The sequence below is a fragment of the Antennarius striatus genome, chromosome 11 (genome assembly GCF_040054535.1).
Source record: "Antennarius striatus isolate MH-2024 chromosome 11, ASM4005453v1, whole genome shotgun sequence".
NCBI lineage: Eukaryota > Metazoa > Chordata > Actinopteri > Lophiiformes > Antennariidae > Antennarius > Antennarius striatus.
The window spans coordinates 5,557,108-5,573,502 of record NC_090786.1 but is presented as its reverse complement, the minus strand read 5'-3'; the positions used below and the strand labels follow the sequence as shown (position 1 = coordinate 5,573,502).

The window sequence follows — 16,395 nt, the reverse complement described above, 5'->3', positions numbered from 1 at the left end:
CAGATTTATGTTATGATAGCCAGAATCCCAATAACTTTCAAATCAGTTACACTATCATGTAGTTGCATTGTCCATCTTTATTGCACAAACATGTAAAATGCATATTTATCCGGTCATTCATATCCCTACATCTTGATTACATCATTAGGGTTCACTGTCAAATAACTGTGATAAATTGATCATCTTTTGTGGAGGAATAGCAAAATTACTTGATATGTTATGATTCAAAGAAAATGACATTTCATCCTACATAGAGTTCATAAAGCATCTTAAAGTATTTTATTTATGGACGTGAACTGGAATTTTTTTCCTCTGATTGTCTTTTTGTTAAAGTTTCAAATGATAAAAATTTATCCCACAGACTAAAGATCTTGCAAAGCAGTAGTAGATGAAGAAGAAACGCAGAGAAAAACAATAATACTGCACACTTCAGTCACATAATTTATATAATACAGTCCTTCAATACCATTCGATTAAATCATACAAATACATACATAGGTCCTTCATGGTAAATTAAAGCAGCTTTTAACAAAACAGCGAACGAAAAATCTGCCCTATTGTAAACCAAAGCTGCTAAAACACTGTACAACGTCCTTTAAAACATCTCAATCACAAAACATAAAATGCATGCTCACGTCACATTTAACAAATGAAAAGTACCATTAAGTGGTTCCAACAGAAACACACAGATGTAAATATACACACCGTGAAGGCACATTTGGCGGAGACAAATTAAACACCCGCTTTTCCCCTGATGTGTTGTGCAGTGGTAGCAGGAGGTTGGACCATTTTTAGTTTGGTTCCACGACCATCGACGAATCGATGTCATTTAAAATATTCTAAATGCTGTGGCAATTCAGCCGCTCTATTGCTTCTGTTTTTCCATTTACACGAGCAGAGTCGAAACAATCTAGCTGAACAAACATGCATCAATAATTTACAGGCACTAAAAGACTATTTAAATCATTTAAGCAGCCTGAAAATTACAGTCCTGAATAGAAAAAAGGCACAAGAGAAACATGAGACAAATAGCATGTCAACACGTTGGATTGGTCGCATTATAGACTAATGCTGTAAAGCAATTAATAATATTGCTGCAAGATGTTGATTTAGCTTTACCTAATATTTGTGGGAAAGTCACATGTGCTTCCTCCCAGATGCTGGTTTATTTGTCAAGTAAGAGTTTGTCTTCTTTTCTCAATATTTTGCTGGTTGGAAAAATATCATGTTTATCGTTACAAACAGGTCAAAGAAACTCCCGCAAAAAGAATCTTAAGCTACAGCATAGTTGTAAATTTTCTTTCCCTATTTGAACACAGTGTACCGGAGAACGAACAGGCTTTGGTCTTTAAAATGGTGCTTTTCTGCAGCTGCAGAGGTCCATAATAGGAGCTTCACGTTACGAGTGTGTCCTTGTAGTCGTCAAGGTCCGTTTGACATGTTGCAGTCCATAGATGACACGCAAGCTGCAGACGAGAAGCGCGAAGAGAGAAATAGTGAGGGAGAGAGAGAGAGAGAGAGAGAGAGAGAGAGAGAGAGAGAGAGAGAGAGAGGTGGTCCAGGTGTTTTTTCTGATGGTTCTTCTTCACCTAGGTATTGGAGGAAGAGGAGGAGCTCCTCTTTCCTTTTTAGCAGAACCTGTAAAGCGGCAAAGGTACAATTATTTTAAGTTTCCTGAAGTTTTAATTTCCTCCACCAGGTGTCGCTGTATCACGATTAGCCATATTTATTCTCAAGTACTGCACATACAGTACTGCATATTACATATTACAGTATTTACATACTGTAAATAGCACCATTTACTTATCAGATCTTTTATTTCCCTTACCTCTGCCATCGGTCTTGCCGATCTTGCTGGGGTAGGTCTTCTGGAAGGGCACGTAGGGTTCAGGTGGAGGGAAGTCCGACACGGGGTGAAAATTGAAGCGACTCTCCCACTCATCTGTTAGCAGAGAAAGGTGGAGGTTGTGTGTGTCCATCAGACTAGAAATCACTATTTAATTGTGAAATAGAAGAATCGTGTTAAATCACGTGATTTAACACGATGCCAAGAACCAACAGGTTTATCTAATGGGGAAAAAAAGTTTCTCTAACTGGTGCAGCATTTGTCTTTAAATCACACCCACACCGACACCATGTGACTACCCACCCTGGATCAGGTTGTGGTGAGAATTCTGGAAGCCGTTGCCCATGGGTGGAGGAGGTGGGGGGGGTCCTCCCATCCCCGGCCGGTCCGGAGGGAGGGGAGGTCTACCTGGTCCGCTTCGAGGGGGCTCCGGCCCGGGTCGACCGATGGGAGAAGGATGTGGCGATGACCTCACGCTGCTTCCGCCCATGTTACGCCCTGAAGGAGGAGGTGGAGGATGGGGGCCTTTTGGAAGTGGGGGGGTGGAAGTGAAAAGTGAATCCTTTATGAGAATGGATACCACTAGATTTTTACTTCATGACGTGAACTTTTCACGCCGCATTCCAACTCACTAAACGTTTACGGCGGCTGCACACCTGTGTTGCGTGTTGAGGATTGGTTCCTGCTGAGAGGTGGGGGTCTTTCATTCGGTGGAGGAGGGAGGGGTCCCGCCCGACTATGGGGGGCAGACGGACTGTGGCTGGCAAGGAGAAATAACTCAATTTTAAACTGGATACACGTCTGCATTCACACTTAAACAACATGTCAGAACCAGATTCGTGTCAGTACTTATTGAGGGAGGTGTTCCTTTGGGGCAGACGAGGGATGCTGTGGTCGTCACCTCCAGCTGGGGTGGGGGGCAGGGGAGGAGGGCCCGGTCGGCCCGGTGGGAGGGGAGGCGCGCCTCCACCCGACGGTCGAGAGGAAGAGAAAGCCGAAGGTTTGGAGTTCAGGGAGGGAGGTGGAGGAGGGGGCACATCGCGGGGCATGGATGGCCGATGGCCCCCCAAAGGTGCTGGAGGAGGTGGGGGTCGGTCGTCCGGGAACGGAGGCCTCCCTCCGGGGACTGGCGGAAAGGAACATCGGCTGCTACTTGGAGGTGGATGAGGTGTCGGGGGTCCTGGTCTGGGCCCCCCTGAGGAGCCCCCCGGTGGGGGCGGGAGAGGTCCGTGCCTCCCCGGGGGAACGCTAGGAGGTGAAGAAACAGCTGGGCTGGTCCTGGGTCCTCCAGGTAAGGACGGCGGAGGCGGGCCCCCGCGAGACTGGAAGCTCTGGTTGGGTCGAGGGGTGTTGGGTACCGGAGGAGGGGGCCCCCCTGGGGTGTCTTGCCTTGAAGGGAAGTTGGGTCTGCCTTTAGGAAGATCGGGGACAGATCCACGGACACCAGCTGGAGCTGCTGGGAGTTTGGGGGCTCCCCCACCACCACCGAAGGGTGTCGGCCCACAAGACCGGCCCCCTGGGGGGAGCACGGGTCCTCGGGTGGGCCCTGAGTCTGAGGGAAAGAGAAGGAAAAGGTAACATTAGAAACATGGACTTTGTAAATTTCCCTAACCTGCATGTTGTTGGGCTGTTGCCATAGCAACATGCAGCGGTTATTATTTACTCCTCTACCTACCACTGGACTCTCTGTTTGCTGCAGACCTCAGTTTGGGCATCCCCCCAGCAAAAAGGCCACCCAGACCAGCAGGACCCCCACCACTGAAACCTCCTCCAGCGCCCCCACCTCCTCCTCCTCCTCCTCCTCCTCCTCCTCCTCCTCCTCCTTTAGGTTCTGATACGATGAAAGAAACAGTTTTGAATATTTCATTTCTTGTACACATTTCCAACACTCTTATTTTGGACATTTGCATAAAGATGCATTATTTATATTATTATTTTTATTTAAGTGGGGGGGATTATTTACTGAATAACAGTTTGAGGACGTTCTAGCGTTGTGTGGTCTAGTTGTTCCTTTACTTAGCAGTTGTTTCAAGCCATGAGACTATGTCAGCCGGCTACAAATAAGCTTCCCCTCTAGGGACAATAAAAATAGACTTTATGGAGTGCTACTAAAAAGTTCCCAACATACTGTCCAAGATGGGTCCACTGCGGTCATTGGTGACAGTCTTCTTTAACCTGGCTCCTTTACAAATGTCGGACAACAGAGCACCCCTATCTTGCTGCTCTGAGCGGTTTAAACTGGGCTTGTCTGTGTTGGCCTGTAACACAAACACGCAAAAAAGTGACACACAATCGTAAAAGCGTAAGACAGAGGAGATACAGCAAACACCATTATCGATCTTTGTCTATTAAAGCCATTAGAACCTATACTGATGAGTGTCTGGAGAGAACTGGAGCCCAAACAGGAAATGATCTGTAACAGTATGATAAATTCATAAGACGCCTCTGCTGAGCACGTCCAACAGGACAGGTAAGATGCATAGAATGACTCACAAGATTGAAGGTGGGAGGTGGGGGGGGCCCGCCGGCAGGTGGCGGAGGTGGGGGTGGGACCGGCATCGTTCTCTCTCCACTTTAAACTGTCTGCTCTGGAGGTTGGACGCTGGAGGAAAGTGAAAACACGCAGGACCAAGGGATGAAAACACAAAATACGATAATAAATTCAAAACCATATTAATGTTAAACTGCAGACAATGAAATTATATTCACAAAACAAGACCAAATGAAAGAAGAATAGCTAGAAGATAAAGGAAACAAAGGACAAAGGAAAGAGTTAAGGAGAGGCAAGAAAATAGTCCTGCAGGTTTTTACATTTCTCTTCACAAAAACTTCCTCTACACAAAAACCCGGTCGTCTGTGACGACTCATCGCTGATATCACAGTCAGACGCAGCACGTTAACACTTTATGGTCCGATATCTTTAATGAAAATGACTGCATACGGCTGCAGATATCAGGTCAGGTGAATCCCCGGGCACAGAAGAGGCAGCTGATTGGACGGTATCCACGGTCCAAAAGGAACCACTTTCTCCTAAAACAAATACTCACACAGCTCAGCCTCTCATCTCGAGTCACACACACGCACAGCCAGCCCATTCTCTCAATGCTTCTACTTCCTGTATGCCGCTGATAAACAGGAAGTCATCACAAAACTCCAGCACTGCAGCACATCCGGTTCCCAGAATGGCAGTAACTCATCTTTGCACCATTTTGACATTCTCCTCTTTCCTCTCATGTGCATGTCGCCTCTCTTTCTTTTACTTGATCTCTTCATCTTTTGTCTTCATCTCACAACCTCTTTTTTTTCCCCCTCGAGCCATCAGAGAATTTATTTGCTTGCTTATTGCGATCGACACATCAAGAATAATTATTTTCTGGCAATATAAATGAGAAAGAAAAGCGAGTATTTGCATCGACTATATAACACGACTAATCCAGAATAACTGCAAGAAGACAGCTACAATTACATCTATGATTACATTACAATTTGGACAAATAAGTAATTAAGTTAAGCCACATTCACAATTTTTCAAATCAATCCACTGGACTTTGAAAAAGTTCTGAGAACTGGAAAAGCCCCTTGGATGAGAGGTGAAACGTCTTCAAGGAACTTTGTTAAAGTCCAGTGGATTGATTTAAACACCTTTAGATAACCATGACCTGGATGAATGAGAATCCATACAGACAGTTAAGTCACATGTTTCCACAGCAAACAGTGGAGTGGACCGACCTTCACGAGGCGGGCTGGGCATCACAAGAGCAGACGGTGAACGCCGAGTCAAGCCTTACTTTATCCTTAAGGTTGTTCAGATCTGACTCTCGCTTCAGCAGTTTTGACGAGGACTCAGCCGCTCACTCATCAGCTCACTTCCTGCTGCAGTGATGAAATGACGGTGACACAACTGTGGCAGATGAAATCAGGCACGAAGGCGAGAAGTCCGTTTAACCGGGTTGCTTGTGTCTCGCTTGGGGAGGGAGGGGGGGGGGGGCGTGAAAAACCCCGCCTTGTTTTTCATCACGCAATTTCTACACCGTTGTGCAAAATACAGTAAAATGCAAAAAGTGTAAAGAGTTTCATGTGTGAGGCGACGGTGTGAGATACGCTGATAAGTCAGAAGCAGCTCAGAGGGAAAAGAGAAAGATATTCGACTTCCGCCAGAGGAAACAGGCCTGTTTGTTGAAATTCAAATTGCACTCCACACTACCCCACAACCCCCCCCCCCACACACACACACACACACACACTGTAACTCACCCACAGCCTAATATTAGCTAAGCACTGACAATGGGTCTTTTGACCGACAGAGAGAGAAGAGATACGACAGATTCCAGTGTGTGAACGCTTTGAAGACACACACAGACTTCATGAAGCTCACATGTGTTTCAGTTTACAAATGGCTGTAAAAAAAAAAAAAGGGCTTCTTCATCCTGTCGCTGAGCCTCCGGTGCAACACAACCTCATTAGAGCTACTGTGAACAAACACACACGCACACACACATATATATGTATACACACTAGAATGTATAACAGTGGATAAATCCATCATTATTCCATTCACCCTCTGTTTGTATCTTGTATTTTTTATGAATAGCATTAATGCCTTTGTTTTAATTATTTTTTTAAATTTTCATCATTGCCGATGAAGGCAAAACAGTTCCATGAGGAAATGTGGTTTTCACAGAGGTGAAGCTCTGTGGGAGTGGGGGTATTATTAAGTGGGAAACACCCATAACTTAACTCCTCCAAGATGTCACACAGCTTTCAGAAAAGTTGTCTCAAACCAAACGTATCACGTGTTATTATTTGATGGGGAACATTCTGATAGGATGTAATTACAAGCCCATCTCTCCAGCTGTAAAAAAAAAAAAAAATTGAACTCTGAGATAACTGAACACCGGTCAGGGGGGTAAAAGGTCCTTTTAGTCACGTCCAATGTAAAGCAGGGGAAGAAATAAATGTGTCGGCTGTGCAGAAACAGTGCTGAGTGGCTAAGCTAACATCCTGTGGTGTGTTGACGCTTACTCTGTAACTCACTAACACACATACACACACACACACACACACACACACACACACACACACACACACACACACACACACACATAGACTTGTTATCTGAGGCCAGACGTGGTTTTATGTCTGTTGTATCAGAGCTAAATTTTGCATCTTGAACATGTTCTTCAAATAAACAAATTAGTGCTGAATACATCTCGTGAAGTGTGTATATGAGTGTGTGTGTGTGTGTGTGTGTGTGTGTGTGTGTGTGTGTGTGTGTGTGTGTGTGTGTGTGTGTGCGTGTGTGCGTGCGTGTGTGTGTGTGTTTCCTCTTTTGACATATGCGCTATGCAACCAGATGTGACTTCAAGCCTGTTAAGCTATGGAGTGTTTTAACACTGCTTCTTGCAAGTATTTGTTACCCAAACACTTCTAAAAGTTATTACATAAAAAACTAATTTAACAACAAACAATAAAAAAGTAATTTCCTAATATTTTTTTCTTTATTTCCTATAAAAAAAATTGAGTTGAGCTGAAAAACACCCCATCATTTTCTAAGTTTAGTGTGATGATAAAAAGAGTTTACTTTTATTTGCAACAATGCTGGTTAACAAAAATTCATTTAAATAATTGCAGCTCTTTTTAAGTAACATCTTAGTTTTGTGTCTTTATTCACCGAAACATTTTCTTTCTACTGGGTGGATATAGAAGCCGTACTTACTCAATCTGTGTCCATAGAAGAAGCAGCAGTATGTTGAGAAGGCAGTAGAAGAAGCACCTTAATTCATTCCTCATAAAACAGCAAAATGTGAAGAGCAGCCACATGCAGCTGAAATCAGAAAAAGAAGCGGAAGGTTAGCTGCATCTAAAAAAACCCAAAAACTTCTAAAACATTCTGCCCCCAGATGAGGCTGTTAATTCCTCTTCCTGTAAACTAACATTCAGAAAGCCCCATTTTAACAGACGCACACAACAATTATACATATATTTCTGTGAATGTATGGCACTTCCTCATTTTCAGTTCCCCCGTCTGGGGAAAGAAGGGGTATTACTATTCCCTCCGGTCATTAAAATGAAGTCTGCAGCGAGGCCAAACTGTAATCCATCACCTTGAAGATGTGAGTGACGTTTCAGTGCTTCAATTAGAAGCAGTAGGAGGCTCTTCTAAATGATACATTTAGTAAAATAACCTTAAAATTGCCCTTAAAATAAATAAACAGCAAGTATGGAAGGTGGAATTTAAATTTAGTTTTACACGTCGACTCATGTCTGGTGGGTTTGTAGGATCAATGATTGTCCATCCTTGGGGGAGGAGGAAAAGCATCCATGATGATGTCAAGAGGATGAGAAGACCAGAACAGAGGAGTGACTGTTCACCCGACTATGACTCTGAATCATCATTTGGGGGTTTTTCATTCCTGCTGAATCTCTGCATCTCATTTTAACTCATTTACATCAGGTACACTTCCTTCCAAATGTATCCAGAGACGTTCCCTCCTACGGCTGCAGCATTACAGGACTAATTTTTAAAAAAAGAGAGCGATGACTTTTCACTTACTGTTCTGAAAAATGCAGAACTGCTTCTATTTAAGTCCACAGCCCTTAAAGCTGCAGTACAAAGGGGTTAGCGTAGCGCCGTAGCAGCCCCTTCCTCAGCTCTCGGTCACACTTCCTGTCTCACAGCACATGCAGGGGCGGCCTGCCAAACCTACCATCGGCTGCGTTTCAATACTTCTCCCTCTTGCCTCCTCTTCCCAGCTCCAGAGGGGATTCACCCGTTCCGTTTTGCTGATGGGATGAAGCAGCTGAATTCATGATACAAGAGAATGCTCCATTCTATCATTTTATGGTAGAAATAAACTGTGGACAGAGAGTGTCTGTCGTTTCAGCGTCTTTCCATAATGATATCCGACTTCCTGTTAACACTTTACATCAAGTTGGATTGTTTTGTGACACGCCGAGCCAGCAGATCTAAGTCACAACTGCATTAAAATCATGCTGTTCCATAGCTGATGCTCAACACGATGGGGTAGAGTGTTGATCTGTATATGCTGAGACATGTGCATTCATTGAAATCATTGAAATCATCAAAGCTGCTGACTCAGGTCATTAGGGCGTTAATCACTGAATGAAAGCGTTATCTCGGTGGAATTTCAAAGCTGTGTCATGTCAAGAGTTTGTTGCAGGACGTGTACTTAGTGCAGACTATCGTTAGCCTGTGTTATCTATGATAATGAATCAGGTCATTAACTCAGTGGTTTTAAGGAATGAAGGTTTGCAACAAGTGTCAAGAGCAGGAAACACATCAGTGCACTGATGACGTGACAAACTGAAACTCTTCACAGGGAATGAAATAACTATTAGATTAGATGTTTTGCGTCTAATGACACATAACAAGAAGGCACAGATGATTCAGACATTTCCATATTGAAATAGGTATGTGTTCCCTCAGTAGCCGTCATGTTGCTTTGTAAGGAGTGTGAGCACATTGTGGATATAAGTTTAGTTTTAAAAAAGTCACAAGAGTCATCAGTGTAAATAACTATAAGGAGGAGGAAGACAGGACAGGAGAGAGGAGGGGATAGGTCATAGTCACATGAACATGAATGCAGCTCGCCTGCGGGCTAGTCAGTCCCTACAGATGACTCATAAACCATTGGTCAAGCACAAATGCCTCGAAAATGTTATTCAGGCCCTCCAACTTCAGCCTTCTACATATCTGAGATGCTCCTCCGGCTGTGCGTCAGGCAATATAACTGAGCGTTCACTACAACACTGATTCCAAAGGTAAAACACAAAAAAAAAGATGTTTGAACGCATCAGTGGTTTATGTTTTTATTATGGGTGATTCACATGAAGACACTCGGTCATGAGGTTCGGTGTGGGATTGACAACGAGATGCGGGATCACGTGTAGTGGACAGGAAACAGAGATGAATGCAGAGAGAGAGAGAGGGAGAGAGAGAGAGAGAGAGATAGAGAGAGAGAGCACAGAGCCGCATTATGCGAACTCTGCTGAGCTCGCACGCTAAACAAACGCACATGTTATTCTCTGCGCGCAAATGGCGCTCTAGATTCATTTGGTCCTTGTGCGTCACGACGCGCAGACAGACAGGTTGTAAGGTCTCCGATCGGGTTCAAGACAGGACGCGAAACACGTTAGAATAAAGGGAGGTCACACACCCGGAATCACCCACTTCCTAACCAAAGCTGGGCTCACCCCGGGGCTCTGCAGAGGAATGCCAAGAACTCAGAGATGAAACTGCACGGTTCTCTGACAAAGGGCATGAATGAGGGCACAACAACAGAAACCTTTACATAAACCAACAGCCGTTACAGGAACCAGTTCTGTCGACAGACACCAGAAACAGACGCGCCACGTGTCCACGACTCATTACCATCGCAAATAATTACTCTAAGTTCGGTTCACAGTTTGCAATAAGAGCGTGAAAACTCGTAGATTGGAAAGAAATGCAAGTGACGTCACCCATAGGTGTCTAGGCGTAAGGATGAGGTCAATGACGCACCAGCTGGGAGACGCGTCACTCGAGGCTGACGCACGCATAAGTTTATCTGACAATAAGTTTCACAATCATCACAAAAAAAAAAAGATGTAGTGACATTCGTTGGTATTTCCATCCCACAAGGCGGTAACATCTCCTCCTGGTTCATTCTGCAGGTAGGTCGATGTGACCCCCCAGCGACACGCCGGACCTGAACCTGCTCCTCCTGAACGAGCCTCCCTCTTAAAAAGCGGACAGAGAGTACAGTTTGTAGTTTTAAACCGAAATCCAGGCTAAATAATAGCTCTAATAAGCTCAGGGAGGTCTTTCTGTGGGTTCATGGAGGTGGTTCTTTATTTTATTAAATAAAAAAAAAATCTGTTCTTTTTAAACCAACAAAAACGTTTTTTAATCAACAAATAATCCAGGGTGTACCGGGAACAGAGAGAATGTAATGGATCACTTCACACTAATGTCAATACCGACACACCTCAGAGTCAATATCGAAATCATATTTGATCTCTTTAAAAGAGAAGTCTGAGTCTGTCTGCGTCTTTCATTTTGCAGAAGTCAACGACGATGTGTCAACATATACATGCATTAAGCAGGGTGATAAGATTAGAATAAAGCCAGTAATACTAAGACAATAAAGTTTCATGTAGATTTGGATGTTTTTAGTAAAATATTTAGAACTAAGAGACACAAAAACAGTCCATCTACACAAGGCAGCTGGATGAGCATCATATCATGTGTCCAATCAGAATCCCTCCATTTAAACCCAGCAGTGGACTGTTTTAAACTCACTGTTCACTGCTGTCTGGGTGGGCTTCAGAGTGGGTCTCTCTCCGCTGCTTACAGTTAAATGACATTCCAACCAGTTGGATCCGAACAAACTAACACTTTTCTTGTACATTACATGTTCAGATGAAGCGTAAGACTGTTGATTTCTTTCCTCTGTGCGTGACTGCTCGTGTTTACGCGTGTGTGTCTCTCCCCCACCGGATAAAAAAACCGGAAAAATATGCCAAAAAGCAACAGCTTTTTCCCTCGTCTCTGCAACTTTCTGCACAAAAAAAATGGGGGGGGGGGGCAACCCTCGTCTCATATTCAGCATGGTTCCTCATCGTTTTAAAAGAAACATTTGTAATGGCCAACAGCTGTAGGAGGAATAAAGGACAAACCTTGGAGTGTTTCCAACATCCCCACCAGTTGACAACACTGCGTAAACGCCAACCCGTTTGTTTGGGGGCCGAAGCAAACAGTTTGTTTCAGTCCTGTCGCCATCACTGCTGGAACATTCCTAGCAGCTGTCTGGAAGATGTCAACTTCTTCTGCTTAACCCAAACTCGGATCTCGCAGTTTTCCGCTTCACTGAAACCACTTCTTTACGCGCTCGTAAAAGTCACACCAAACTTAACCGTAGGGTTTCTTGACCTACCTCAATGCGTTCGAAGCTTTGGTGTAGGGTTGATAAACTTTTCATCCACAGCCGAACCGAGCTTGGTGCTGGTGTTGACGAGCTCTGTGCAGTCGATCCTTAAGTATACAGAGGACTTGAAGGCATGCCAGCTCATCCAGAGCCCTGCGCACACTGGGTTGCGCTAAACCTCCTAACGGACAGTCCTTTGAGGAACTCCTCTGCCAGGGGCGCTGCTAAATATGAGTTCTTCTGGGGCGCGGGGCCCCTGAAATGAAACGACTAGTGGAAGTATGAATGTAGAGGTACTAAACTCTCTTTAATCATATTATGAGAATTTATGAATGTTTTGCCACACTTTGCATTTATAAACAATTAAAAAAATAATAATTGAGCTCTTTATGCAGACTGCAGAAGGATGGAGGGGAGGTGCCCCAATCCCAGCTTCTGATTATCATGAAGGTGTACAAAATAAGTTAATGAGTTATAATAATAATAATATTAATAATAATAATAATAATGATGATGATGATAAGAATTTAATTATAAATTATGTAATTGAGAATGTAAAAGTAATAGAAGCCACCTTCACACAGAGACTTTTATGTAAAGTAGTCCCCATCATGGTCACATCCCAATTTCACAGAGCATAGCCAAATGTGATGCTATTAAAAAGAGAGCAGATATTCGTGGGTAAACCCTGTGGACTGCCCTCTCTGTGTTGAGTGTCTCCATCCTTGGACTACCCTGTTTAGCTAAACCATCTGTATGTATGGCTCTGGCTTAGGTAGCTGCAGCTGTGCCGGCTGGCTTTCTTATCCAGGGTTTTAGCAGTGATGCAATGTTTCCAGATGTGGAAGAAGAGGGAAAAAATTCTTACTGTTCTAGTCTGTCGAACAACTCTCACTTCCTTCTCCAACAAGTAAATATGTGTTATTTTAATGTTTTTGTCACTCTGTGTGTTAAACGTGTTATAATCCTGTTTGTCACTATAATAGTCTTTTACTTTTACATAGCCTGCCATGAAGAAGAAAGACAAACAGCCTTTATTTATCCTCGAAGGGAATTTATATCATTTTTTGTACTCTTTTCAACCTTTTTTTTTTTTTAAAAAAAACAACACACGTATATATGCAGAACCTAGTACACACAATGGGCAAACTTGCAAATAGGGAGAGGGTGATGATGAAGCGGCGTGAAGACGCGTTGCACCGGAGATGCACCGTCCCCAGCGCGCATTGGGGGGCTCAGCTGGCGAACGCTCCAACTGCAATTCACACCCCACACTTTTAGTCCATGTGGGTCTCCTTAAACTCGCCACACTCCGGCCGCAAAGCACAGCACCCAGTGGACTGAGCTACTGCCGCCCCCTTGGTGATGTTTGGATGAGACACATTTGGAATTGATGACTTTCTTTGCATCTTTGTAGATCCGGTTAAATAACAGTTGAGTAAAGCCTGGAATGGTTGTTAGGCGAGGGAGCAGGTGGTCAGACATGTGCTTTTTTTGTGTCTTTAACCTGATAGATTGGAACAGATTTCGCTTTGCATTTTTCAAAAAACATGAAAGGGAGAAGGACGCCCTCTGTTGGATGAATGCAGGTATGGACCGAAGTCTACTAACTAACATCTGTTACTGCTCTATTGTTTAAATGTTTATCCTTTCATAATTCACCCGTCAAAAAAGGTTAATTCATGACTTTTTAAGGTATAAAAAAATTACTTTGAAAATTATCAAATGAATCTAAAGAAACACACACATGGCAAATATCTCAAACATTTTTAATAAAATGTCCAAAACATTTTTAAACACAGGTGAGAAGTGTACATGCAAAAGCAGTAGGTGTTGTGTGCAAATATTCCTTTAAAAATTGAATTAAAATAACAATGACATTGCAGAAAATCCACCTGGCAGAGATTCTTAATGGTTTTTATGATCCCCAAAGTTTTAAGGATGGAGGAATATTCTGCAGTAATGGTTTCAAACACTGCTGAGATGGGCATACTCAAGAATTGAGAATCTCTGCACTTTTCTAAAGAAAGCTTTGAAGCAGGCTGTGCAAACAACAATTCTGACTTCCTTTTGCTGCTAATAACAGCTGCAGTTGTTCACATTTGGATGAGAAGAGCCTGGCAGGCAAAACTCAAATATCAAACAAAGAACAAAGCGTGAATCTTTTGCAATAAGAGCCCGACTTAAGGCAGAAGATGATCAAGCTGATTGGCTGCTCAGATGGTCCTGGTGGACAGACACTGGTTGACAACCTCCAGTAGCGACGAGTTCTCCAGAGCTGCTGCCACTCTCTCTTTATCAGCCAGCTGTTTGTTCACTGCGCACAAAAATGTGAAATAGTATGTACAAAATTCCACAAAATAAAATGTCTTCAGCTTTAAAATGATTAGAGTATACGTGATCTAAAACCGTCTTACCTGCTTCCTCTGAGGCATGTGTCCCAGGAGTAATGTGAACATCAATCTGAGCAGAAACAGAAAAACATTCAACAACAAAATATCCACATTCTGTGACATGTTGTTCATCAAAATGGCAGCAAAGTTACACATGCATCCCGAGCACCAACACACGTACTTTAAACCTGTCTGGCAGGGAGCGTAACAGTTTGACTTTGATTGACAGACCAATGAGCGTCGCCATGCTACAGTGAGGGATGGTAGGTGTGAACTCAATATCCACGGTGCTTCCAGGATCGTTAACCTGAGAAAATGTAGTAAAAAATAAAGATAAGTTTGGTCTATGAAGATTAATGTCTAACGATATCTTACTTTAACTTCACAGAAAAAGAGAAACAGAAAGTCCATTCCAAAGCATACTTTTATCTCACTTTCTGTCTGTTAATAAACCACAACAATCACAAAAAAACCCCAGCATTAAAACACACTGATAAAGGTTCAGACCTTGACTCTAACTTGCTCCACAACATTGAGTTCCTCCAGAGACAGCGGATGTTCCGGGTCATTGATGGATCTGATCAGATGTAGCTAATTAAAGAACTTACAAACAAAATATTAAAACACAAAACGAGTGCTGCTCAAGTAACCCCTGCGACCCGCAAAGCAAAAGAAGTGTTTGAAAGTCAGTTAATCACTATTACTATGACAGACACCACAATAATAGCAAAACACTGCATTACCTACCTTCCTACAATTTAATGTCCTTAAGCAATGAGGTGTAATTTTTTTCTATGGTCAAAAAAATCATTTTTTGTGTGCCAATGTGCACACATCAAATTTATCCCACTACAACTTGTTTGGCTTTGTCCAAAGGCTGTAACTAATTATTACTTTCATTGTCAAAAGAGACAATTATAATAATATATCAATTGCAAATATAAATATATTATCAATATATAAATACTAGTAAATAACCAATGTATATTTGGTAGGTATACTGTCCAAAGTATTTTAAATGTCTGTCCATATCACTGGTCCTTGTATAATCTTCATCCATGTCTTCAGCCTTTCTCATAACTCGCCATTTTTCAGTGAAAATATTAAATATCACAATGACTCATCGGATTGAGGAAAACATTGAAAAGATACTCCAATCAAGATTTCAAACTTCTACCATTACAGGAAGAGCATTTCCAGAAGTTTGAGGGTAAAAAAACAACAACAACAACAACATAACAATAAACAATAATATCCTTTATCTGCGTCACACCCCGGGTTTTGCTCGTTTTCAATAATGAAAAAAGATAACACAAATCTGATTTTATGTAGTTTTAGAACTCGTGGGACGCATCCATGAACACATTACTCATTTTTTAACATAAAATGTTAAAAGTAAAAATAAATATTAGAACAGTTCGTGCACAACGATTTCCATTATTTCATACTGATGTAACAGCTTGGCTGTTATAACAGCTTGGCTGATATGTTCTATAACGCCGGTGACTGTCATTGTATATTTTTATAACTCTTTTGAACACATGTTGTACATTAATTTTAGCCAGACACATGTCAGGCTTATAAACAATCCTAAATAAAAAAAATAAATTTCAATTTCACAAGAGGATATCGAATATTTCCCTGTCGTCGATGGGGTCGTGAACGTCTTCATCCTCGTCTGTCGCTGTGAGCAGCCTCTCTCCGGACCGCTGGAAAATGACAGGGTTCGCGTTATCCAAATGTGTCCCTCCCGACATTTTTTAAAAGTTATTACAGGTCTAACAAATAAGTTCTACCACAGACACAGATAGAGAGCCCCGTATAACGCTCCCCACACGGTTCTGCCAAGTGCAGATAAGCACCAAAACAAACACTTCCTGTATGAACGGAAAGAGAGTGGGTCCAAAAAAGGGTTTCTTAAAGGGACAGTCACCACAATTTGGTCGCGGATCGCGTGGAGTCTTAGAAAACGCGCAGGGAAAAATCTTGTGGGTAATTTTATAAATATTATTTATTTAGATATATACTAGATTTTTTAAATAAATAATGTATGCATTAAAGACAGAAGTGTTCATTTTTTAAAACCGGGAAATACTTTAATCTTAAAATTCTGAAGTTTTTTGAGTATAATGTAACAAAAAAAAATATTTAAAACTTTCGACATGAACCTCAAAATTCTGACTTTAAAGTCAAAACTGTAAGGTTGTGTTTTACTTTTTTGAGTCGTTTG

The 16,395-nt window shown here is 42.4% G+C and overlaps 2 protein-coding genes across 5 annotated transcripts; both read right to left on the bottom strand.

Annotated features, from left to right (window-relative positions):
• Positions 1 to 57: 57 nt before the first annotated feature.
• Positions 58 to 11,925, bottom strand: wipf1b (WAS/WASL interacting protein family, member 1b). Of its 4 annotated transcripts, none has more exons than XM_068326920.1 (11): positions 11,782 to 11,925; positions 7,563 to 7,670; positions 5,576 to 5,719; positions 4,340 to 5,219; positions 3,975 to 4,104; positions 3,522 to 3,677; positions 2,696 to 3,398; positions 2,503 to 2,606; positions 2,150 to 2,371; positions 1,829 to 1,942; positions 58 to 1,638 (listed from the first exon to the last, which is right to left on the bottom strand). In XM_068326920.1, the coding sequence occupies exons 4-11, from the start codon at positions 4,403 to 4,405 to the stop codon at positions 1,586 to 1,588; spliced, it is 1,548 nt and encodes a 515-aa protein (XP_068183021.1). In that variant the 5' UTR covers positions 4,406 to 5,219; positions 5,576 to 5,719; positions 7,563 to 7,670; positions 11,782 to 11,925; the 3' UTR covers positions 58 to 1,585. The 4 variants fall into 4 exon arrangements, with proteins under 4 accessions (XP_068183021.1, XP_068183022.1, XP_068183023.1 ...); XM_068326921.1 differs by having other exon boundaries at positions 4,340 to 4,448; XM_068326922.1 differs by having other exon boundaries at positions 4,340 to 4,448; positions 5,635 to 5,719.
• A 1,602-nt stretch (positions 11,926 to 13,527) lies between these two features.
• Positions 13,528 to 16,039, bottom strand: ciao2b (cytosolic iron-sulfur assembly component 2B). The gene is made up of 5 exons (XM_068327393.1): positions 15,796 to 16,039; positions 14,673 to 14,752; positions 14,347 to 14,472; positions 14,190 to 14,235; positions 13,528 to 14,089 (listed from the first exon to the last, which is right to left on the bottom strand). Exons 1-5 carry the CDS (start codon positions 15,920 to 15,922, stop codon positions 13,989 to 13,991), a joined length of 480 nt encoding a protein of 159 aa, XP_068183494.1. The 5' UTR covers positions 15,923 to 16,039; the 3' UTR covers positions 13,528 to 13,988.
• Between the last annotated feature and the right edge of the window lie 356 nt (positions 16,040 to 16,395).

Bases quoted from the DNA above. Each gene is read 5' to 3' on its own strand.
- wipf1b (XM_068326920.1), bottom strand. From the start codon at position 4,405: ATGCCGGTCCCACCCCCACCTCCGCCACCTGCCGGCGGGCCCCCCCCA. The intron at 2,607-2,695 runs GTACTGACACGA...TCTCCTTGCCAG, and splicing joins AGGAACACCTCCCTCAATAA to CCACAGTCCGTCTGCCCCCC. The intron at 2,372-2,502 runs GTGTGCAGCCGC...CACTTCCAAAAG, and splicing joins ATCCTCAACACGCAACACAG to GCCCCCATCCTCCACCTCCT.
- ciao2b (XM_068327393.1), bottom strand. From the start codon at position 15,922: ATGTCGGGAGGGACACATTTGGATAACGCGAACCCTGTCATTTTCCAG. The intron at 14,473-14,672 runs GTCTGAACCTTT...ACATTTTCTCAG, and splicing joins TGGAGCAAGTTAGAGTCAAG to GTTAACGATCCTGGAAGCAC. The intron at 14,236-14,346 runs GTACGTGTGTTG...GTTTCTGCTCAG, and splicing joins CCCTGCCAGACAGGTTTAAA to ATTGATGTTCACATTACTCC.